This window comes from Leopardus geoffroyi, chromosome B4 (genome assembly GCF_018350155.1).
Source record: "Leopardus geoffroyi isolate Oge1 chromosome B4, O.geoffroyi_Oge1_pat1.0, whole genome shotgun sequence".
NCBI classification, from domain to species: domain Eukaryota; kingdom Metazoa; phylum Chordata; class Mammalia; order Carnivora; family Felidae; genus Leopardus; species Leopardus geoffroyi.
This window is the reverse complement of record NC_059341.1, coordinates 135623874-135647249: the sequence shown is the minus strand read 5'-3', so window position 1 is coordinate 135647249 and position 23376 is coordinate 135623874. Positions and strand designations below refer to the sequence as shown.

At 57.0% G+C, this 23376-nt stretch overlaps 2 protein-coding genes across 11 annotated transcripts; both read left to right on the top strand.

The window, feature by feature from the left end:
• Positions 1 to 1301: 1301 nt before the first annotated feature.
• Positions 1302 to 17703, top strand: CENPM (centromere protein M). Of its 7 annotated transcripts, none has more exons than XR_006708725.1 (6): positions 1302 to 1428; positions 1964 to 2043; positions 3306 to 3398; positions 5540 to 5619; positions 5942 to 6087; positions 6816 to 6907. XR_006708725.1 is itself a non-coding variant. In XM_045463452.1 (6 exons), the coding sequence occupies exons 1-6, from the start codon at positions 1372 to 1374 to the stop codon at positions 17686 to 17688; spliced, it is 453 nt and encodes a 150-aa protein (XP_045319408.1). In that variant the 5' UTR covers positions 1302 to 1371; the 3' UTR covers positions 17689 to 17703. The 7 variants fall into 7 exon arrangements, 6 of the variants coding, with proteins under 6 accessions (XP_045319408.1, XP_045319406.1, XP_045319405.1 ...); XM_045463452.1 differs by lacking the exon at positions 5942 to 6087 and adding an exon at positions 17638 to 17703; XM_045463450.1 differs by lacking the exon at positions 5942 to 6087 and adding an exon at positions 14980 to 16544.
• Positions 17704 to 19207: 1504 nt separating this feature from the next.
• On the top strand, positions 19208 to 21994 carry TNFRSF13C (TNF receptor superfamily member 13C). 4 transcript variants are annotated; one of them, XM_045463445.1, is made up of 5 exons: positions 19208 to 19501; positions 19606 to 19783; positions 19888 to 20314; positions 20567 to 20893; positions 21313 to 21994. In XM_045463445.1, exons 3-5 carry the CDS (start codon positions 19999 to 20001, stop codon positions 21492 to 21494), a joined length of 825 nt encoding a protein of 274 aa, XP_045319401.1. In that variant the 5' UTR covers positions 19208 to 19501; positions 19606 to 19783; positions 19888 to 19998; the 3' UTR covers positions 21495 to 21994. The 4 variants fall into 4 exon arrangements, with proteins under 4 accessions (XP_045319401.1, XP_045319400.1, XP_045319402.1 ...); XM_045463444.1 differs by having other exon boundaries at positions 19208 to 19783; XM_045463446.1 differs by having other exon boundaries at positions 19209 to 19783; positions 20648 to 20893.
• Positions 21995 to 23376: the final 1382 nt, after the last annotated feature.

Here is a 23376-nt window from a genome sequence, read left to right as displayed (position 1 = left end):
TTTTGAGAGAGAGAGAAAGGCAGAGCAAGAGCAGGGGAGGGGCAGAGAGAGAGGGAGACACAGAATCCAAAGCAGGCTCCAGGCTCCGAGCTGTCAGCAAAGAGCCTGACGTGGGGCTCGAACTCACAAACTATGAGATTATGACCTGAGCCAAAGTCGGATGCTTAACCGACCACCCAGGCACCCCACTGAGACTTGCTATTTTACATACAGTTGTTAAGAATGGCCTCTCTGCTAAAGTAGCCTTGGAGCAGAAACATGGAGGAAGTGAGGAAACGAGCCAAGTGACTATGGGGGAGCCACAGGGAGCCCCAGGGAGCCGCAGGGACAAGGCAGGAGGTGGGAGGATACTTGGAGTAATTTGAAGAACAGCCTAGTGGCCCATGTGGCTAGAGGAGTGTAAGAGGGAGAAGAGCAGAAGATGAGTCAAGGAGATTGTCAGCGACCAGAACACATAGAGCCTCACGGTCCATGTAAGCCGTTTGCAATGTACGCTGAATGAGATGGGAACTATTGGTGGGTTTTGATCAGGTTCTGTTTTATAGGGATGACTCAGATTGCTGTGTGGAGAAGAACCAGTAGCCCTGGGGACCCAGAGTGGAAGCAGGGAGCCGGTGAGAAGGTTGTTACAATAGTCCAGGTGAGAGATGACAGTGGCTTGTCCTAGTGGTGGTAGTGGAGGCGGTGAGAAGTGGTCAGCTTCTGGATGCATTTTAAGACTAGAACTCGCAGGCTGGCTTATGGGTTGGATGTGGGGGATGAAGAAGAGGAGCCAAGAATGACCTCAAGGTTTTGTTCTGAGCAGCTGCATGGATGGAGTCAAATAAGATGGGGAAGAAGAAATGAGAGGGGCACGTTGGGAAGGAATCAAGAGTCTGATGAAATGGGGTGCCTGGGTGGCTCAGTCCGTTAAGCCTCGGACTCTTGATTTCAGCTCGGGTCATGATCTCAAGGGACATGAGATTGAGCCCCGAGTCAGAGCCTGCTTGGATTTCTCTCTCTCTCTCTCTCTCTCTCTGGCCCTCCCCCATCGCGCGCCCCTCTCTCAAAATAAAGAACCATGAAAAAAAAAAAAAAAAGAGCATGATGAATGAGCCTTAGTGAACAAAAATGAACAAATGAATCACTGAACACCTTCTTTCTCTGAGGCAAGGCCTGTCCCATTGACAGCACATTAAGAGCCTGGGGGCCGGAGCTGGAACGCCCCCATCAAAAAAGCGGATGTGGATTCCTTTAAGAAAGTTGCTCTACCACGCGAAGCCCCGCCCAACTATGGTCACGCGACCCTCGGTCTTGCACTTAAGGGCGGGCCTCCCGCATTTTGAAAGATCCGCGCGCACTTCCAGAGCTACGGTTCTCCCGCCGACTGGGATGTCGGTGTTGCGGCCGCTGGACAAGCAGCCTGGCCTGAACACGGCCACCATCCTGGTAGGCGTCAGCTGCTCCGCTTCCCCTGACCGCCTTTCCTCTTTGGCGGGGCCTCCACCGTCTGTCTGGCCCTCTGGGCTCTCTGAGGTTCTGATGCGCGCTTTTCGGGCTGGGGTGTGGTGGGCGGGAGGGCCGCATTCTGAACCAATCGGAGTAGCCGCCCTCTGAGTCTGAAGGACGCCCCCACCAATAGGTGCGCGGAGGGCTCTTTTCCGGTTTCTGATTGGTGGGGCGGCTGGGCTGGCTGGGACCCGGGAAGCTGTGTTCAGCGCCGGACAGGTAATGGTTTTCCCAGCGTCTCTTGGGTCCGGCCGTCCGAGGCAGAGTCTGGGGCAGTTAAGAAGTGCTGTGCAGACAGTACTGGAGCGGGTGCATTCTGGGCCCTCAACTGGGGCCTGGCGGAGCCCTCTCTCGGTAAATGGCGTCCTGCGCGTGGGAGCGGGAATCCTAGGAGTCGAGCGGTCTTGGGTCTGTGGCCTGATCCCCAGGCCCTCCAGCGGGGAGGCATCAGTAGGCCGCCTTCTCTCCCTGACAGCTGGTGGGCACGGAAGATGCTTTTTTGCAGCAGCTGGCCGATGCGATGCTCAAGGAGGACTGCGCCTCGGAGCTGAGGGTGTAAGTAGCTGAGGCTTTGGGGGGGGGGGGGTCCCATCGCCCTGCCGTGGCTGAACTGCAGCCTGCTCTTGTAGGCGGGCAGAGGTGGGGCCAGCCCCTCAAGGCGTGATCTGCCTCCAGCTAAGATACCCTCCATCACTCTCTCACACATGTGTTCTGTGTTCCTCTAGCACTTATCATAAGAAATTTCCTTGTTCCCCTGTTTATTTGTTTCCAGCCTGCCACCCCCGTGGACCCGAGGTCAGCTCCTTGAGGTCAGGGGCTTTGATTTTTGTTCACTAGTGAATTCCCAGTGCTTTGAGCAGTACTTGGCACAGAGTAGTGTTCAGTTACCCCCCTAATTTGGAGAAAAGATGACTAAGCAATTAGGTTTTGTTTTTCTTTTTCTAACTGATGGAGAGTAGAAACAGCTGCTGGTGGGAAGCAAGGGACTGAATGTATGTGGGTGTCATTGCCCTTCATAGATAAGCTGCAAGGGTCCGTATGGAAGGAGCATGACCCCACTCTAAAGGGTGCTCCTCCGTGGGAACTTGAAACACCCCTTACTAGGAGAATAAACCCCATTACAGCACTTTAAAGAATCTCCAATGAGGGAACAAGTTCAGGCGAGAGTGATGAAGGTGACTTACCCAAGGTCACATAGCTGGTAATTGGCAGACCTGAGATTTGAGTCGACTTCCATTGCCCTCCAAGGGGGTTCAGTCTTAACCCCTAGTCTTCACAATCTAACAGCCCTCTTCTGGGTCTCATTTCCCTCCCAGCACACAGTGTAGCTGGCTTGCCCCATGCCATCTTATAGCCCCAAATCCCTCTTGCCAAGGCAGTTCCCAACTTTGAGGCAGAAGGAGTCAGACAGAAGTCATCTAGAAAGGACCGGCTCTGCTCTGCCCCTATGCTCGCCTGAGGAGTCTTGCCCACAAAAGCATCAGGGGCATAGGGGAGGAGCCCTTGACACCGTCTTACCCTAGGAAGGTCAGTATGTGAATGGTCACTGTGATGTGGGTACATATATCTTTAGTCTTGCAATTCTTTTTAAACATTTGTTTATTTTTGAGAGACAGACAGAAAGCATGAGTGGGGGAGGATCAGAGAGAGAGGGAGACACAGAATCTGAGGCAGGCTCCGGGCTCTGAGCTGTCAGCACAGAGCCCAACGCGGGGCTCAAACTCACGGACCATGAGATCATGACTTGAGCCCAAGTCGGATGCTTAACTGACTGAGCCACCCAGATGCCCCTAGTCTTGCAATTTCTTGTTTTTCAGCCACCTGGCAAGGTCCCTCCCTCTGCCCTCCAGTGTGGATCGGCCCCGAATTGACTTGATCGTGTTTGTGGTCAACCTTCATAGCAAATACAGGTGAGAACCAGAGAATGGGTACCTTCAGGGCTCAGGTAGACCTGGGATGGTGACCTCACCTATGCCGGGAAGGAGAAGACACAGGGAGAGGCTGCCTGGGGTTAGCCCAGAGGATGAGGATGGGGAGCCAGTGGCAAGTGTATGATATTTTAAAGACACTGATAGGGGCACCTGGGTGGCTCAGTCGGTTAAGCGTCCGACTCTTGATTTCAGCTCAGGTCATGATCTCATGGTTCGTGAGTTCAAGCCCTGCATCGGCCTCTGTGCTGACGTCATGGAGCCTGCTTGAGATTCTCTCTCCCTCCCTCTTTGTCTCTCTCAAAAATAAATTTAAAAAATAAACATTAAAAAAAAAAAGACTGGTAAACCCCAACAGTGCCATCAGTCATTGAGCTAATGTTTTCTGTAGCCTTCTCTGTATCCCTGATGGCAGGCACAGACATGAATGAAATAGACCCCTGTCCCCAAGGTGTTCCCAGCCCACTGGGGGAGGAAGCTAGACTCTTGAACACAGAGCTGTAGTAGCTAGCATAGGTACTATAAAAGAAGGATGCATTGGGCTATGAGAGCCCCAACAAGACCTGTGACCCTCAGGATATAGGGCAGGGTAGACTTTCTGCTGGAGATGACCAGGTTGAGGTACCGAGGTAAAACTGGGAGTGAGCAGAAGGTTCCAGGTGAAGCGTTAATGTAAAAGGTAAGAGTAGCATAATGTGTGCACAGGACTGTTAAGGCTGGTCCAGGGTCAGGAGCCCAATGTAGTAGCCAGGGAAGCATGAGCGGGTGGTGATGCTTGGGGCCCAGCCTGGCCTCCCTGTGGTGCTGGCAACCTGCGGACAAGACTGCAGCCAACCTGGGGAGTACAGAAGAAGTTTCGCTCTTTCCCTCTGGGGGCGATGGCTGACTAAGGGGAGGCAGGATGCAGCATCCAGCACAGAAACCAAGGCACATGCCTAGTCATGTGGTGTGTGTTAAGTGAAGGCTCTAGTGGAAACACCTGGAACCAGGGACAGATCGATACCAGCTACAGCCAGCAGCAGGATCAAGTCCAGACCCGCTGCCTGGCCAGCTGGAACAGACGAGCAGTGACTTGGGCCCACAGTGGGGCAGAGAAAGGGCTGAGATCTGCCATGATTGCCAGAGGTCCTGACTCAGCAGATCTGTTCTTTGGGTGAGACCCATCTCTCCACCAAAACTGGCTGGGTGTTTGGGGAGGTCCTCCTCTATAGTCACACTTAGGGGCCGAGAGCCATCCTTACTGTTTGCCTTGGGCCTTGCTTATTCAGGCTGAAACCTTGGCCTGGGTCACCTGACTAAGATGGCTTTTTGACCAGGAGATGACAGATTTCTTTATCATTCCTTGGACACCAGTGAATGAAACCCTTGGCCCAGAAGGTTAAAGGGCCCTTTTCCTGGAGGAGAAGAGTGTGTTCACATACTTGATGTAACTGTAAATACTCTAACCTTATTGGAAAGCAATATGGCAACACCTAGGTCGTTTATTTATATATTTATTTGCCTACCTATTTATTAAGTTTATTTATTTTGAGAGAGAGCACGAGCAGGGGAGGGGCAGAGAGAGAGGGAAAGAGAGAGAATCCCAAGCAGGCTCCACACTGTCAGCACAGAGTCCAATGTGAAGCTCGAACCCATAAACCGCGAGATCATGACCTGGGCTGAAACCAAGAGTCCGACACTCGACTGACTGAGGCGCCTGGCGCCCACCTAGGTACATTTTAAAAAGACACATAGCTGGGACACAGCCACTCTACATCTAGCATCGGTCCCACAGAAACATTTGTCTGCATGTGTGAGAATACATATGAAGGAAAAATTCATATGCAAGAGGAATTACACCCCAAACTGTCAGCAGCAGCAGTTACCTCGGGGATGTTGAGACAGAAGGTGCCGGAGAGGAGACTTCCTTTTTACAGAATACCTCCATATTCACTATCGGATCGTTGTACAGGCTTGAGTCACTTTGTAATTAAAAATACTCCAACAAAATGAAAGATGAAGGATTCCTCTAGGGGTGTTTCCTCTTCCCCTCCTCTCCTTCTTTGGCCTCTCTGGGTTGAGGAACGCAGCCCTCCACCTTCTCCGCGGTGAGGTTTGTCCTGTGGTTCGTTTTCTCGCGCCAGCCTCCGGAACGTGGAGGAATCCCTGCATCATGTGGACGCCACCTTCTTCCTGGGGAAGGCAGCCTTCCTTGCCTCCGGCGGTAAGTGCATCCTCCCCCACCCCCCACCGCGGGCGCTGTGTGGCCGGCACTGCGGTGGGGGACTTCTTACTGAGGCCACCCAAGGGACCAAAGAACGTGAGCTTTGGAATCTGACCTGTTGGCGGTGTCTCTGAAAGTGAATCTGAGCAGTTCGTTCTGCTGAGATAATTGCTAAGAGTTGCCTGGTGGTTCCCTGTGGCTTGCAGAGGAAAAGCCACGGTCGGTCCTGTAAAGGCACAACTTTGGCCTTCCACCTTCCTGTCTAGTCTCGTCTCCTGTTCCTGTCCCCTTCTGTGGTTCAGCTTCTCCTTCTCTGAGCAAGGCCTGCCGTTCCTGAGAGACTTTGTAACACTAACGGCGCAAATAGCAATTACTGACCTTTATTGAGCGCTCACTGCGCACCAGACACTGTTCTAAAAGTGCTTCGTTTCTGGATCACTTAATCTCCGCTACAAACAACCCTCTGAGGTACATACTGTTATCTTGGTTTTAGAGCTGAGGAAACTGGAGCCTTGAGGTGAACCAGCTTGTCCAAGGCCCACAACTAAAAAGTGGTAGAGCCAATATTCATACCTAGACGGTCCTATTCCAGAGCCCATGCCCTTCGTGATTCTATCATATAGCTTCTCCTGGATGCTTTTTTCTTCTTTGTCTAGCTAACCCCTATTTCCTGTCCCCTCAGAGACACCTCCCTGACCAGCCCTGCAGTCTGGGCCCCGAGGTGTCCATCCCACGCATGCTTCTGTCGTATAGACTCCCCACCCTTCCACCTACACCGATGGCGTGTCTGAGCTGCCCTCCTCCACCCAGCTGAACTGCAAAGTCCTTGGGGGGAGGGCCTGGCACAGGTTATGCTCAATGAGCATTGATGAATAAATGAATGCCGGGTCATTTCTATATATTAATTCACCAAATCTCTATAGTAACTCAGTGGAGTGGGGGCTGTTACCATCCTCCTCTTCCAGATGAGGAAACTCAGGTTTTTATAGAGCACTCTCTCAAAGCCCTTTCAGCTTTATTTTCTAATTTAATGATCTTGGCTGCCCCGAAAAGAAGGTTGAACAGGACTGTCACCTCACTGACTAGTAAGCAGCTGAGGCCCAGATAGAGGTAGTGAATGACTTCGCCCAGTGCTTCCTGGATGACTGCCACGAAGGTAGAGATTACAGCCTGTAGCACTCATGGCTTCTTTGCAGCTGGGCGAGAGAGTCACTGCAGTGTCCACCGAAACACGATCGTGAAGCTGGCCCACACCTACCGAAGTCCTCTGTTCTTCTGTGACCTGGAGGTAAGGACAATAATCAAGGGGGTGCAGGGAAAGGGCAGTCAGCACAGTAGATGTGTCGAGAATGCTCTTGGAGAGTCAAGTGCCGAGTGAGGAGGTCCTGATGTGGAGCCACAAGGTCCTAATTTGGATCTTGGCTTCTCTGCTCACTGGCTGGACCTTGGGTAGGTCTGTCACCCTAAGCGTTGGGGCGCACAGATGTAAAGTAGGGTGACAGTATGCATTCAGCCTGAGTGCCTCTTTCATGCCAAGTGCAATCACTTGTTGCCTTCTCTTCTTTTGCTTCGTTTTCTCTCATAACTAAGTTTTATGTATGTCATGTGGGTCCTTGTTAATATCTCACTCTCCCGCTGGGCTGTAAGGGCTGTGAGGCCAGGCGTCTTGTCTGTTTCATTAACCAGTGCCCCCTCATGCCCGTCCACAGTCAGAATGCCCCTGTTCCCCTTACTCCCCTGGACCCCAGACCTTGTCTAGTCCCAGCCTGGGGCAGGGCATCCAGCAGGCAGCAGGGAAGACGGGTGGGTGGGTGAGTAGAGGGTTGGAGGGACACATAGGGTGTCAGTTCTGTCCCAACTCACTTCTGTTGGTGTTTCTCATAGGGTGAGTCTAATTATAAGCGTCTCAGAGCAGATTTCTATTTTGCTGATATACTTCGCTCTCCAGCCTCACTTTCTGGAACATGAATCCTGACGTTTTGCTAAAAGTGCTCAGCAGCTGTCCCCTCTGGGAGGCTTGCTGAGGGCTCCCGGGACCTGGGCCACCCCACCCACGTCGCAGGCCTGCTTGGTTTTAGAGTGTGTTTATTGGTTTTGAAGTTCATTTCTGCTGTGTTCTTGGTCCTGCACCTATCCCCAAAGGTAAAGTGATACAATGCAGAGAGAACTGAGTCAGCACACTGTCCCTTACCACCACCCAGACCAGGGATTCTTATTCATGGGTCTGTGGACCCCTCTGGCCTGAGGGTAGAATTCAGGGGATCGGTGAACTTGTATGAGAGAAAAAAAAATACTTTTTTTTTTCCCATTAAACTCTAAGTGAAATTTGGCGGTATGAATACAGGCAAGAGATGTCAGTCTTAGCAGTATTTGCCTGGGGCTCTTACCAGCAGAAAGGGCAGATATTTCCATCTCATAAGAGGATGGGGCAGATCTCCTTGTTCAATGCATCCATAAAGATGCGCATACCCCTTGGTCACAAATTCGTTTTTCATGCTTGACGACTATTTTAGTCAGCACTCTGACCTCACAGGACGCTGAGGCCTGGGGCACACGCGCAGTGCCCGCCCTTCCAGACTTTCCCCACAACATACCCCAGAAACCCAAGACGTGTGGCTTCCCCCACGCAGCCTTCGTCTTCCTGTCTCTAAAGGGGAATCCTCATCTTTGCCCCACAGCTCAGGTACCTTAAACCTTAGGCGGTTCTGGCTGAGAGGCCCCCCAGCCTGGCGCCGTGTGGTGTAGTTCTCTTTGTGGTCAGTAGGTGGCAGGCCGTACCAGGTATGAGGAGCCTGACCGCTCTCAAGGAAAAGGCCTGCGTCCGCCCGTCTAGTTCCAGCCGTAGCAGCTGGCCTGCTGGCAACGCGAACCTGGCATTCCCTCACATGACGCACCCGGTGGTTGGACAGCCCTCACTCCTCGCACCTGTGCTGTCCTTTTTATTTATTTATTTGTATTTAATTTTTTTGAGAGAGAGAAGGGGTGGGTACAAGTGAACGAGGGATAAAGAGAGAGGGAGGGAGAGAGAGAATCCCACGAGGGGCAGAGGGGCAGAGAGAGAGAAACGGGGCTCACCCGAAGTACGGCTCGAGCTCACCCGCGGGGAGTGGGAGAGGTTCGAACTCATGAACCGTGAGATCATGACCTGAGCCCAAATCCGATGCTTAACTGACTGAGCCACCCAGGCACCCCCTGTGTTGTCCTTTTTAGGGCACAGTCCTCCACATATCTGAGTTTGAGCTTCGCCATGTTTTAAGGTCTTGGCACGGTAGGAATCATCAGCCCCCTTTTACACGTGAAGAAACATTCACGGAGCTGTGGGATTGGCCCAGTGAATTTATCTCTTAGCTCTGCTCTCCTAGCTCTGCCAATGGGGCCCCGCGCTGCTCCCTGAGCACACGAATGAGTCAGGCATGGAGCCTGCCCTCTCAGAACCCGGTGAGGCAGAGACTTCTACCCCCGGCGGCTAGACCCAGCAGTCATGGTGTAGACGTGAAGGACGTGCAGAGACCTGGTGGCCCGGCATGAGAAGAAGCCGTTCCTTCCTGTAGGTGACAGGAGCCATCTGATGTAGTCAGGCTTGGGTTTGGGGGCCGCACCTCTGGAGTGTCGTGTGTGGATCGGAGGAGGCTTGGCCAGAGCTGAGGCTTGGGGTCGAGGCTGCTGCGGGAGGCCAGCCGGGGAGCCTGAGTGAGAGCGACAGCAGCAGCTGGGAGGCCTCTTTCTGAGACGAAGGCCACGGAAGTCAGAGTAAGGATTTAGTCAACAGATATTTTTAGGTACTTACAGTGTGCCAAGCACTGTTCTGGGCCCGAGGGATGCATAGAGCAAAACAGTAAAAAAGGGGGAAAAAAAAAATCTCAGCTCTGTCGTAGCAGAGGAAACATGTAAAGAAGTAAAATGCGTGGGGCACCTGGGTGGCTCAGTCATTTAAGCATCCGACTCTTGGTTTCGGCTCAGGTCATGATCTCACGGTTCATGAGTTTGAGCCCCACGTCGGACTCTGCACTGAGCACGGAGACTGTTTGGGATTTTCTCTCTCCCTCTCTCTCTGCTCCTCCCCCAGTCATGCTGTCTCTGTCTCTCTCAAATAAATAAACTTTAAAAAAAGGACAAAAAAAAAAGTAAAACGCGTTAGAAAATGAGGATGTGACGGTCAAGAGGTGGTAAAGCGGCCGGGGGTGACTGTTAAAGAGATCTGTGGAGGCGGTAGGGAGGCAAGCCGTGGAGACTCCTGGGGGAGGAGCACATGGGGCCAGGGGAGTGTGGAGACTTGCCTGGTGGGTCCAGGGTCCCCCAGGGAGGGCTCCCTGGAGACGCGTCAGAGTGACAGTGGGGCCAGAGCCGGAGGGCCTCATGGGTCTTAGTCAAGGCAGTGGCTTTCACTCTGAGTAAAACTGGAGCCACAGGGAGGGGTGTGGGGGCAGGGAGGGGTGTGGCCTGACATGGGTTTTACTTATTTTTATTTTCCACTTATGTGATGTGGGTTTAAATGGATCCCTTAGATGTGGCACAGAGGAGGGGGCAGCCTGTGAGGCCAGAGGAGAGGCCAGGGGAATGTGGGGTTCCCGGGGGCAGGTAGAAAAGCATCCCAGGGACGGGGCGCGGCTGCAGCAGGGTCTGCTGAGAGGACACTCGGGGAGAAGGACAGCTGCCTCTGGATTTGGAAAGAGGAGTCGCAAGTGACAAAGGCGGAAGCAAGAGCAGGAGGGCCGAGGGTGCCCAGTCCCTAGTTTGGGCGACTGGTTGGACGCTCATGCCCCCTTCCCCGGTCAAAGCAGGAGCAGAGGGAGGACGAGCTGGTCCTGCGGCGCCAGCCCCGTTTGGCGGGGGAGGGCGGCTCAGCATCGTTCTTCCTTCACCAGGCACTGATTCCCTGGTGCCAGGCCCTGGAACAGAGTCACCCGCCCTACGTGACCCCACCCTACAGCGCCTCTGGGCCCCTGCCTTCAAAAGCAGGGACTCTTTGTTGATGGCACCTCCCTGTCCCCCTGAGGGCCACTGCCTGTCGGCCCCCCTTTTCCATCCCTCAGCTCCCAGGTAAGGAGTCTTCGGGGCCTCTGCCTCCCGGGCACTGTCTGGAACTAGCCCGGATCCAGATCCCTGCTCTGCGGCCACTAGACAGTTTACCCAACTTCGCCAACCTTGCCTGCTAAGCCCCATATCTCGGCTTCCAGCCCCTTCTGGCAGGCCGTGTGGCAGGACCGGTTGCCCCCGACCCGCCTCCCCCATCCTCTCTTCTCCCCCTGCAGATAGAAGGCTTTCGGGCCACCATGGCACAGCGCCTGGTACGCATGCTGCAAGTCTGCGCTGGCCACGTGCCCGGTGTCTCAGCCCTGAACCTGCTGTCCCTGCTGAGGAGCTCTGAGACCCTGGCCCCAGAGGACCTGTAAGGGCTGCTGGCCCCCGAGCCGCCGCTCCCCCCGCCTGGTGACTGGTAGACTTCCGCTGTCGCTGAAGACCGGGTCGGGGCTTGGCGGGCCCTGGCTCAGCGGTCAGATGGCCGCACGACCCAACTCGTCCCAACTCGTCCGCGCTCCAGCAGGGAGCCCAGCTGGCGGGCCTGCAGCTCCTTCCCTCCCGCAGAGCCCGTGTCTTCACCCACCAGCCCGGATACATCGCCACTTCGGGCTCCATTTGAACAAAGCGTCCACGGCTCAAAACGATTCAGAAAACCGCTGGCCTCCTCCATCACCTTGATTTTGCAGATGAGGACACGGACTCGGAACAGTGAGGAGGGCCGGGCAGAGGGGGCATTGCACTCTGTGACCCAATCCGACCCACATCCTGGCCTTGCCGTTCTTCAGGAACCTGGTATTGCCGTTTGGAGCCTCAGTTTCCCCGGGTGTGGAGTGGAGTTCGTCCTGCTGACCTTGTTGCGTTGTGAGGACTGAGTGAATGACCGAGGGGACAAGGCTGTGGTTGTATTTCTCCCTCCACCTGTTGTGTGCTCTAGGATTTCATAATCCGTTGTATCAAGGTGCCAGTCAAGTGCTCAGGGAACAGTAACCATTGTTTGAAATCACACAGAACTGGGTTCAAAAGCTGGTGCAAAGCCAGGAATTAAACCGTTTGTGAACTCCTAAGTTGCGGAGAATTATGGGCTGGCTCCCCGCTCGGCAGTGAGAGGTTGTGCCTTGACCGTGGCTCCTCTTCTCCTTTGGGTCTAGTTAGAATTTGCCAAAGTGCCAGGGTCGGAATCCGATGCTGTCAGCCAGGTCGGGGCTCCTGCCGCTCCTTGGTGGCCAGCTGGGCACACAGGAGTTTGGGGGCAAACGGGGGTTGGTGGACGAGACCTCAGGAGGAGAGCCAGGTCTGGGCTCCCTTGGACCATGCCGGCTCCCCCCACCCCTACCCTGCTTGTCTGTACTGGGGCCTCCTCGTGCCCCAGCCTGGCACCCCGGGCAGGGCCGGCACTGCCACAGCCCCAGCCCCAGCCCGTGCTCGTTGCGAGATTGGGCCGACTTGAAACTCATGGCGGGCGTCGTGAGGACAGGGCCTGCCCTTCTTTCCATGGGCTTCTGCCAGAGCTTGACCCAGCACCGCACCCCTAGTCCTCAGTAGGGTTTGACGGCCAAACACCGGGCTGATTTGAGGCCACCCTGTGGGCCCCCCTGAGAACGTCAGCTGTGCAGATTCGGGTCAGGGTCCCCAGTGTCCCCAACACAGCAGAGCACCACACGCTCCAGTCTCCTCGCGCCGCTGCTCCTGTGACCCCCAGCAGATCTGTGAAGTGGACCATGTTTCCCTACTTCAGCTGGCAAAGCACTGCTGTCACCAGAGGTGTGTCCTTGTCACACAGCCATTCGGGCAGCCGACCTCCGGCCCCACCTTCTTTTTCCTTCCAGTTGTTTTCTTACGTGCCTAATGGTTGAACAAAGGTGTGGGCACTTCTGGGCAGGCCCGGACTGGCAACACAGAAGTGGACGCACAGGCCTCATGCCCGAGAAAGCAGCTATCGGGAAGGGCAGGCTCTTAAGGAGCCACTCGCTTGGGGCGGGGTCCGCACCTCAGGACAGGACTGCGAGGTGCCAAGGTGGCCATTAGCACAGGGGCAGACCTGCTGGAGGAGGGGGCGGGGAGCAGGGCAGGAGCGCTGCCCGTGCCAGGACAGTCACGGCTTCAAGCACGGGGCTCACACGCCCGCGGCCCGCTCGAGGGGCTCCTCGGCGTCGGGGAAGGCAGGCCAGCTTCTGTGCTGAGGTGGACACATCCAGGGTTGAAGGAAGAGGCCAAGGTGAGAGGTAAAAGTGGTTGTTGATCTCAGAGGAGATGGGCAGGATCGGCAGAGGTCCAGGGAAAGCCAGCCTTCTTGGTAGCCTGGGCCATAAAGGGTGGGGTTTTGCAGGGCAGCGTGGGGAGCAGGTGGAGGGTGGCAGGTCTTTGGGAGCTAATGGAGCATGGTACCCAAGCAGGGGAGGAAGGCAGTGTGGATACAGCCTGCCTGCCTCTGCTGAGCATGTCCCTTATCGGAGACAAGGGGAAGTCCTCCCATAACCCTTAGCCTCCCCCCAGCCAGCATGGGGCACATTCTCTCTCTCTCTCTCTCTCTCTCTCTCTCTCTCTCTCTATCGAGTCTCTGTGCCATGTTTTCTTTGCCACCTGGTGCCATTTAACAAGAGAAGTGGCATCACACTCCAGCCAAGGACTTGAGAGCTTTCCAAGTGCCGGGGGAACACGATGCTGTCAAATGCTGCCAGCTCCAGCGGGCTTGGCAGGGGCCCAGGAACCAGAGGCCGCCTCTGCCCCACAGCAGAGCTGAGCAATCAATTCCCAACCAGCAGTTAGTGGCCCTCCCAGGCCTGCTGCCCCCGGCCAGGGAGTGTGGCTGCTCGGCCCAGTCTGGAGGCCAGGGATACGGCCTGGGAGGCAGTCCTATCAAGGGAAGTGATGGAAAACCAGTCTTGACGCCCCAGTGGTGCCTGGAATTGGGGCTTGGTGCCATGTGGAATCACCACGGTGGAGGGAGACGGGAGAGGCTGCCCTTGGCTTCTTATGATCTCGTGACCTTGGGCAGGTCACTTACCCTCCGAGAGCCTCAGGTTCCTTATCTGTAGAACGAGATCAGGCTAATTAACACCTTTCTCCCCAGCCGGTGTCAGGACTGAGCATGAGAAACCGTTATTTTAAACACAAGACTTTAAGCAAACGTCAGAACTCTCAGGCTGGCCTTGGTCTCAAGGTGGGCATGTTGGAGGCAGTTACAGGGGGTGGGCTAGCGGTCTGAATGGGTGGGCGGCCTGAGGCTCCTGGAGGAGAGGCCTTCGTGCCGGACCTCGAGCTGCCGCGTCCATGCTGTCTGAGTACGCAGAGGGGAGAGGGGGGTTCGGGCCCCTGCTGTATGGATGAGGTATCTGAGGCTCTCAGAGGGGGCGGGGCCTGTTCGGGGTCCCAGGTTCTTTGTTCCTGGGGCCCACCCCAGGGAGCTCACACCCTCCGTGGTAGATGGCCCAGGCCTGCGTGTTCTGGCCCTGATCTGATGGTGTTTCTCACCCCTGCCGAGGAGGGGGCTCTGCAACGTGGCACCTGAGCCTCCTTCACCCCTCAGTGAGCAAAGGCAGGGGCGGCCCGGGGCTGGGCTCAGACAGGGGACCCTGGTCACAGAGGGGAAGTGATGCAGTGGGAAAGGACCCAGCCTCCGAGTCTCACTGACTTGGGGTCTGTGGCCAACCTACAGTGTGACCTGGGGCAGCTCACTTCCTGTCTTCCCGTCCCCACGGCCTCTTGAGAGGTTCTTGTAAGTTTCAGCTGCACCTGCCCCGTGTGTGCCCTCCACAGGCTGGTTGTGCCCAGGGGTGTGGGCGGCAAGGGGAGCCCCTGGGAGTTCTTGAGATAAAGGCCTGCCACAGCCTGCCCCTCCCCCCACGTACCTGGTGCTGGGCCAGGCCTACCTGACAGGCCCCCGGGCAGAAAGGTACCCTTTGCCCGAGGTACCTGCTGGCTTAACCTCCTTCCCTCAGCCTCCCCTGGGGCCATAAGGATGCAGGCAGAGAATCGGTGTGGAAAGACTTCTCGTAGATACCTGCAGACTCAAGGGGCAGAGGCGTGGAGGGTGGGGACAATGTGATGGGTTGTCAGGCCCTGCCCAAATCTGAGTCCCACCTGAGTTTGACCCTGTGGACTGAGGGCTGCTGAGGACCAGCTCTGGAAGGGAGAGAGCGTGGGTTGTCCCAGTGCCCCTGACCTGGACGGAAGGCAGCCTTCCTTGGAGGCCGCACTCTTACATCAGAAGAAATGCCAAAGGCATTTGGGGATCCCTGGGAGCTAACATTTGGCAGATGCCCGGTCTGGCGATATAATGGCCCTGCAGAGCCAGGCCCAGAGGGCTCCCAGAACCTGATCATCCTCTGCCGTGTTCAGCCACAGGCTCCTCAAGGGCTGGACCTGACCTCCTCCCACCTACTGACCAGGAGAGGACCCCACAGATGTGTGTGCGGTGGTAGCAGTGGTGAGAGCTCAGGACCGGGGGGCTGCCTAGCTCACCCCTGATCCTTCCGACCCTGCTTTCCTCTTTGTAAAGTGATATTCACGATGCCACTTCCCCTACAGGGTTGAGGCAAGCACTGTGGATTCATGCAGGGCACAGGGCCGGGCAGGTGACTAGTTGGTACTGGCCACTGCCGTTTTCCTGGTTGCTGTGCTGTTCCCTGGGCCTCATCTGCTCCTCCCTAGACATCCTGGGGGAGTCACTCTCCCCTCCATCCCTGTGTTCCAAGGTCTCAGCAAGCCTTCCCGGCCCCCCCCACCAGGCCCTCCCTGCCACCCTTCCCTCCTGAAATTGTCTCCCCAGCACTTCCCAGCCCCTTACCTACTGTACGGTTTCACCATTTAGGTTTTGTCCCGGTTGGCTCCCCAGAACGTAGAACAGTGCCTGGTACATAGTGAATCTCAGTAAATATTTGGTGAACGAATGGAGGTGTCTGCTCACGGAGTCGGCCTGTGCATCATTCATTCGGGACCAAAAACCTGAAGGAGGTCCAGAGCCAGCGGCCCTTGTCCCCACCTGGTGCCTTGAATGAGGCCTGAGGGAAGGCAGCCGCTGGGGAGGCTCCCGGCTCTCTCACCTCCCCACCCCTGCCTTACAGCAGCCTTCCGCCTTCCACCTGCTGGCCTGGAGCCCAGAGACCGGGACTCTACTTCCTGTGGCTGAGATGCTAATGAGCTGGGGTCTCCATTCTGAACTCACGTTGAGGGCCGGGTCCTCTATCTCCGGGCTGTGCTGAGAACGGGCTGCCCTGGCCTGCAACCCCGAGGAGCGTTAGACTGCGCGTGTGCGCATGCACGTGTGCATGTATGGAGGTGGGGATGAGGGCTGGAGGACAGGCAGCTTGGGCCTGTGAAAATCTGGGCAAGGATTTTGTAACTGCTTCATGGAAGGGCGTAGCTGCCCTTGCACAGCTTGGAGTCAGGGGGAGAAGGGCCGGGGACTCTCCAGCCCCACAAGGACTTTGTATCCGTCCCCTGCCTCTCCCACCCTTTGTCCTAGTGTCCAGGGGCCCAAAGCCACATTCTTCCCGCTGTCCCCAGAGAGAGGGACTTTTGGCAGTGTCCTGTTTGTCAGAGCTAAACACACGAGAAAGGCAAAGGGAGTCTCTACCCTGGGGACCCTGGCCGCTCCTGCTCCTGTGACGAAATCGAAGGGGAGAGCCCACAGGGCCCAGGAGGGCAGGGAAGCCAACAGAACAGCTCACACTTCGGACCCCTGTATGAATCACAATACCTGCTCTTCTGCAGGAACTTACGTGAGAATTTAAAGGCGCGAGGCAGGATAGGAGGAAAAAGTCCACGGGCTCCCTCTGGGGACAGCAGGGAAAGGCCCCTTCTTACTCACAGATTTCTGTCTTGTTTGAGGGTTTTTTCATGAGAACGTGTTCGGGTATTACAGAATTACAATAAAAGCAATTTTTACGTCAGGAGCGCATGCATCCTGGGTCTCCGCGTACTTTCACAACTAGATCTAGGGGGCCGGGCGTCTCTGTCCCCCAGGGACTGCCCCTGCTTGACACTGAGCTGGTCCAACTGGCAGTTTCCCCATTTCCCCCACCCTGTCCCCGAGGCATGAAGGGCACCGGCCACGCTTCGCAGTCGGGTGAGCACAGACCCTGTCCAGACTCCCCGTTCGCACTGGGTCATCCCTTTGCCCTCGAGAGTCCCTGTTCCCCGTCTGGAAAACCGACATTATAATACTGCCTGTGTCAGAGCCATTGGGAGGGTGTTTCGGGGGGAATTTGAGGGACAAAGATCCTTGGAGACTCCTTTTTCCCTGGCCCCAAATTAATTATTTTTTTAAACAATTCATCAGTGAATGAAAACGTGAGAACACTAAGAGACATTCGGTTAGGTAGGCTTTTTTCAGCTACAAAGTCCCTTATTTTCTATTCAGTACGTATGAGGTGATGATATCAAATTATTTAAAGTAAAAACTATCAGGGCACCTGGCTGGCTCAGTCAGTGGAGCATGTGACTTTTGATCTCGGGGTTGTGAGTTCAAGCCCCACGTTGGGTGCAGAGATTATTAAATAAGTAAATAAAAATAAATAAAAATCTTGGGGCACCTGAGTGGCTCAGTCGGCTAAGTGCCCAGCTCGGCTCTTGATTTCGGCTCAGGTCACGATCTCATGGTTTGTGACATTGTGCCCCACATTGGGCTCTGCACTGGCAGCACAGGCGCCTGCCTGGGATTCTCTCTCTGTCTCTGTCTCTCTCTCTCTCTGCCCCCTCCCTGCTTGTGCTCTGTCTCTTTCTCTCTCAAAATAAATAAACATGAAAAAGATTTTAAATAAAAATCTTAAGTGAGTAAAAATGATCAAAAGAACAAAAATTTGCAAAAACCACATTGATTTGTGAAACTAACTCCTCTCTCGGACATGTCTCCGTCAAGAAGTGACGTAGAAGACTTGAATGAAGAAATTCCTAATCTTGACTGAAGAGCCGTGTCAACCAAAATAAGGACTACGTTGAGGATTTAACCTAATATTTACCACATTGGTCTGTTGGGGAAATTTCTCTTAACTGCAGAGTCGAAATTCAAGGCCTCCTGCCCCCTCCCCGTTCAGGAGCCACAAGTGAAGAGGTTTGTCCAGGGCCAGGCACCTGCCCATGCCACTGACCTGGATCGCACACGCTTCTCGCTGTTACCCCTTTGTCCTGGGCACGTGCTCCGGGCACACAGGAGGCACCGAGCGAACGGTCGCTGTCCTCCTCTGGCTTGGGCCCCTGAAGACCACCTCCCGTGCTTTCTACTGGAGCCGGTGCAGCCACAGTGAGACAGACAGAGGCCCACGTGGCCCGTGCAGAAGTGGCTCACGGAAGTGGCCCCAGACCGGCCCCACTGGCCCACCCTCTCCTAGGGACGGGGTCCTCACGCCAGGTTCCCACAAGACTCCGTCCGCTCCGCCCGAAGGCGTGAGGTTTAAAGGAGGCGTCCGGGTCCAATGTAAGGGCTCTGCGGTCCTGAGAGCGAAAGGTAGTAACGGCACCACTGTGATGAGGGTGGGGATTCCGCCCCCACCTCCCTGCCCCCGCTCCCCTCCAGGCCCCTGGCTCCCCCACCCCCTCACCGCACACCCACACTCGCACCCACACCCACCATCCCAGACCCACTTCTCCTTTGCAGCTGCCCTGCCGCCTACACCTTCCTGCCATGGAGTTGCTGGCCCGTGGGCAGGGGACGGAGAGGCAGTGGGCCAGGGCTCCTGGGGGTCAGCCGACTCAGGGGTCCGTGAGTCCTCAGGGTCCCCTGAGCCAGAAACCTGGGGACCAGCCTTTCTCGCCTCACTCCACAGCATCACTCTTTGCTCCTAAACAACTTCTATAGTTTTACTGTTTTTAAAATTTGTTTAAAGTTTAATTTATTTTGAGAAGAGAGAGAGCACAGGGGAGGGGCACAGAGAGAGGGAGAGAATCCCAAACAGGCTCCGTGGGGCTTAATCTCCTGAACCCGTGAGATCATGACCTGAGCCGAAATCAAGAGTTTGATGCTCGACCGACTGAGCCAACCAGACTCCCAGCTCCTAAACAGCTTCCAGATGGTTCCCCTCCCTGGTCCATAGTGTCCTGTCTCCAACTCTGCAGCAGCCAGAGAGAAGGCCCCTTCTAAAGCAGAGTTCCGAGAAGCTCTCCTTTCACTCCAGCACCTCCTGGGAATCCTCACTGCCCAGGAGCCTGAGGTCTGAGGCCTGGCCCATCTGCCTCCACCCCCCCCCCACCCCACCAGTCCTTCTGCAGCATCCCCTGGGGCAGCGGCCATGCTGTCCCCTCTCACCTCTCTCTGCCTTTGCCCTTGCCAGTCTCTGCCCGGAAGCTTTCCCTACAAGCTCACCCTTGTAGCTGCTAAAGATCTACTCCTGCCCCCAAGCCCTTGCCCTGTCCCCTGGACAGTAATTCCTGCCTCTGTGCCCCCCACCCCAGACCTGAGTGCTTAGGGGTCTGGTATGGCCCACCACATCCGTGCTGAGGCTCTCTGCCAGCCCCTGCCCCCAGGGAAGGGGCAGCAGGTGTCAAGGAAGGCAGAGGGGGCCTGTGCGTATGTCTGACGCTCAATCTGAGAGAGACGTGGATGACAGACAGGTGGGGGAACCCAAACACTGGAGAATAGAGACAGACAGAGGGGACCTCCGTGAGACACAGAGGCAAGCAGGCCAGGATACACACAGCCCTGGGGAAAAGGAGTTGGGATGGGCAGGCTGCCCACGGGGTCTCGGTCTGTCTGTTCATCCATCGGTCTGAGTCTCTCTCCTGCCTAGGATCTGGAGACGGAGCTGTCTGTCCTCGAACCCTCGGCTACCCTCCCCCTATCCTGACTGTGCTCTCTACTCCAGCCAGAGGGTCCCCACTATCACGCAGATCTGACTATGACACTCTCTGCTTAAAGTCCTGCACGGTTGGTTCCCCAGTGCCCTCAGCCAAAGCTCCTTAGCCCTCAGTTGAGGGCCCAGCCTTCTAACCCAGCACTCCCTGGGCCCGTCCACTGTTATGCTCCCTTAGACCCCCCTCCATCTGGCGGACACCTCCTCCTCATCACCTCCTCTACAAAGCCTCCTCCCTCTCTCTCCGTGTCTGCTGCTGCTGCTGCTGCTGTGAGGCACTGTCTTTCCCTAACATTCGAAGAACTGAACCCGCTCTGCCCTGGAAGAGCAGGAAGTTCCCCCAGAGGAGGAGGCAGGTGAGGTGGGGGGGACGTGGGGGTTGGGGATTGTCTGGGGCTGTGGGCTGGCCTTGGGGAGAAGGACAGGGGAGGCCACCCAGAGGTCTGTGTCCTGACTACAGGGGCCCATCCTTTGCTGTCCGAGAGAAGGCCCCCATCTGAGCCCAGCATGGTCCCATCGCCCAGCAGAGGGCGGCTCGCCCAGCATCTGGGGGTGATGGTTGAGTGGTTGAATGGAGGAACCACAGGTAGAAGAGAAGGTGTGGGGTGCAGGGCCTCGGGGCCCTGGCGGAGAGTGGTCCCACCCCAGCAGGCGGGAGGGCGGGGCACAGTGGGTGGGCCCCTCCCGGTTTCCTCCTCTGGCTGCTGAAGCCAGACTCAGTCCCGGCTGTGTGCGAGGCAGCATGGGCAGCCAGAGGAGAGGTGCCAGGAGCCTGCGGGGCAGGGAGGGGGCAGCGCCCACCAAGTGTGTGGCGGACAAGTGCTTTGACCCTCTGGTCCGAAAGTGTGTGGACTGCAGGCTCCTCCGGACGCCAGAACCCGGACCGGGTAAGAGTCGACCCGCTCTGCCAGCTGGTCAGCGGGGCAGCCCTGGGGAGGGGGGCTGCCCCACCGCTGCCAGAGCCCCAGGCACGGCCCCCATCTGCCCCAGGATGGGTGGGGAGGGGGCGACTGGGTCGATGGGGGGCCGTAAGCAGGGACCTGGATGGGGACCAGCGGTCACCACGTGGCCCTCACCGCCCCCTCTCTTTCCCTTCCCCTGTCCACCCCGCCCGGCCCTCCCTCCCCTCCCCGGCCCAGCCTCGCCTCCTTCCGACCCTCCCCCTCCCCGGCCGTCCCTGCCCCCTGCCCCCTGCTCTCTCTCCCCGTCCGCTCCGCCAGCAGCCGGGCCTGGCAGCCTGGCGCCGGGGACCGCGCTGCAGCCGCAGGAGTCGGTGGGCGCGGGGGCCGCCGCCGAGACCGAGGCCGAGGCCGCGCTGCCTCTGCCCGCGCTGCTCTTCGGCGCCCCCGCGCTGCTGGGGCTGGCGCTGGCCCTGGTCCTGGTGGGCCTGCTGAGCTGGAGGTGGCGGCGGCGGCGGCGCCTGCGCGCGGCGGCTCCCCCGGGGGACCCGGACCCGCACCCGCACGGTGAGTTCTGCGGGAGTGGGGGCAGTGGGAGGGAGACTGGACCCCGGGGCAGTGTGGAAAGGGGGAGGTGGGGGGGGGTGCGCGGGGCACCAGGGCGGGCTCTGAGGACCTCAGGCTGAGTCGGAGTGAGGGACACAGCTGTAGCCTCCCAGAGCCCTCTGAGCATGAGACACAGGGCTCCCACACTTCTCCCTTCCCCCTGCGCTCCCCGTTTTGCCAGCGCCCTCTGCGCTTCCTGTCCTGAGGGCCCATCACGTGCCACCCCTCCCCACCCCTGCAGGGGGGAGTTCATGACTTATCTCTCCATTGGAGGTTCCGGAACAGGAGCGGGGGGGGGGGGGGGGGGGGGGGGGGGGGGGGGGGAAGGCTGTGATGCAACCCTGACCTTGCATTCCCTGCCCCCCCCCCGCCCCCACCAGAGCCCCTGGACGATGTCATCATCCATCCCCCGAAACCCCTTGATGCCACAGCTCCCGTCTGGCCTCCACCCAGAGAAGACCCAGCCAACACCCCACCTGCCCACAGCGTCCCTGTGCCAGCCACAGAGCTGGGCTCCACTGAGCTGGTGACCACCAAGACTGCTGGCCCTGAGCAACAGTAGCGACGGAGGGGGCAGGAAGCAACCCCTGTCCTCCCTGTGAGCTGTCAGCCAGGGGCCTGGAGGTTGGATTCGGCTCTTGACTGCAGTGCCCACCTGCCCCTTTTCTGGGAACCTGGCTGCTCCCCAGCTAACCCTGCAGAACCACAGACTACAGACCTCAGAGTTCAGACGGCAGCGCGTTGTATGGCATGTTAGCGTGTGGCTTAAAACCAGACCATCGCTGGCCGCCGTCGAAGGTGGTGGCTGAGCTCCTGTGCCTTTGTGTGGCTGGGGCACTCTGTGTAGGAGGTTTTTCTTTAAGTGCAGGGAAGCCACCGTAAGCCAGAATGAATCTAGGAAAATGATTGAGTAGGAGGATGCTTAATTTGTAGCTGGGTGTTGTATTTCTTTAATACTTGCTCTCGGAGCTGTCCTGCTTTAAAGCTGATGCAAATGGCAGCGATGAGTAACCAACTGAGGGGTTTGCTTCAGGGTTTAATAGAAGGTGATTTTGACAAAGAGCCTGGATTGCGCTGATTCTCGGGTATCTGTACCCCAGGGTCAACCCTGCGCTTGGCCCAGTCTTCTAGGAACTAAGATGCCTTTTTCACCCTCGTAGCAGCTTCCAGAGCCCCCAGCTTGCACCGTGAGAGGAGGTATACAGCCCCTCTGGGGCTAGACTGCAAACTCATGATGAAGGAACACTGCCGAAAATCTCCCCAGAGACCCCACCTGGGGTCCCAGCTGCCTTCAAGGCACACTCAGCTGTACCTAGGGAAAGGCCCAGAACCTGCAAGAGGTTCCTTTGTTCAGAAGCCAGAGCGGGGCTGTGGCCTTGAACCAGCAGGACCTGATGTCCCTTGAGCTCCCCTCTGTCTGTGGTCCACCCTCCTCAAGCTAGGCCCCAAGTGCTGGGGTCACTTGGCCATTGTATGCCAGCCCCTGGGATCACCCATTGTCCTAGGGGAATTGCTCCTCTGACAGCAGTGCCCCCTGCTCTGCGGCCCGAGGCTGAGACCATCTCCTCTAGTTGTGGACTATGCTACACTTGGTCAGGTGCTGTCTCTCCTACCGGCCCTCCAACACAGGGTTAGAAACTCCTGACCGGATTGGACAGTCCTTGGGACTTGTCACAGCTTAGCGCCCTCACAAGAAGCATGGACTAGGAGTCAGAAGACGGAGTTTTGGGTACCATTTTGTCTTACTGGAGAGCCTTGGCCATGCTCTGTTGCACGCATCAGATGCTTTCCACCCACCTCTCCCTGACCTTCCCGGCAGACCTTCACCCTTCCTGCCCACCCCCCTTCTCAGCCCAGAAGATGGTCTGGAGCCTCCAGGACCCTGACCCTCACACTGAAGTCTTCCTAGCCACTCCCTCCCTGAATGCATCCCAAGTGCCCCTACCCGCAGGCTGCCAGGTGGCTGGGGTAAGGTCAGGTGGCTGGCGGGAGGCAGGAGGGTGGGAAGCAGGCCCAGACATCCAGTCCCCTTCAACTCGGGATCGGGGAGTCTGAGCTGTTCCTCCTGGCCACTCCTACCTCCCACTCACCTTTTCCACCGCAGTGGGGGACCGGGCCCTGGAGGTAAAACATGTGCGTAAAACCCCTCTGGGGTCCAGACATGCAAACCTCTGGCACCGCTGTGTCCCAGTCAAACCCCAGCTTCCCCTCTGGTCTCGGTTTCCGTTTCTGAAAAATGGGGGGTTGGATGCAAAGTGCTCCTCTGGGCTTATGGCCCTTAGAGGAGAAGAACTGGAAAGAACCTTAAAGAATCCTTGCCCCCACCTCCCTCCACTTTATAGATGAAGAGATCGAGGCCCAGAAGAAGCAAGTCTCCTGGGAGAAGAACCGGGAGCAGAGGCGGGGGGAGAGGTGGGCAAAGAGGGGGCCAGTCTCCCCCAGGC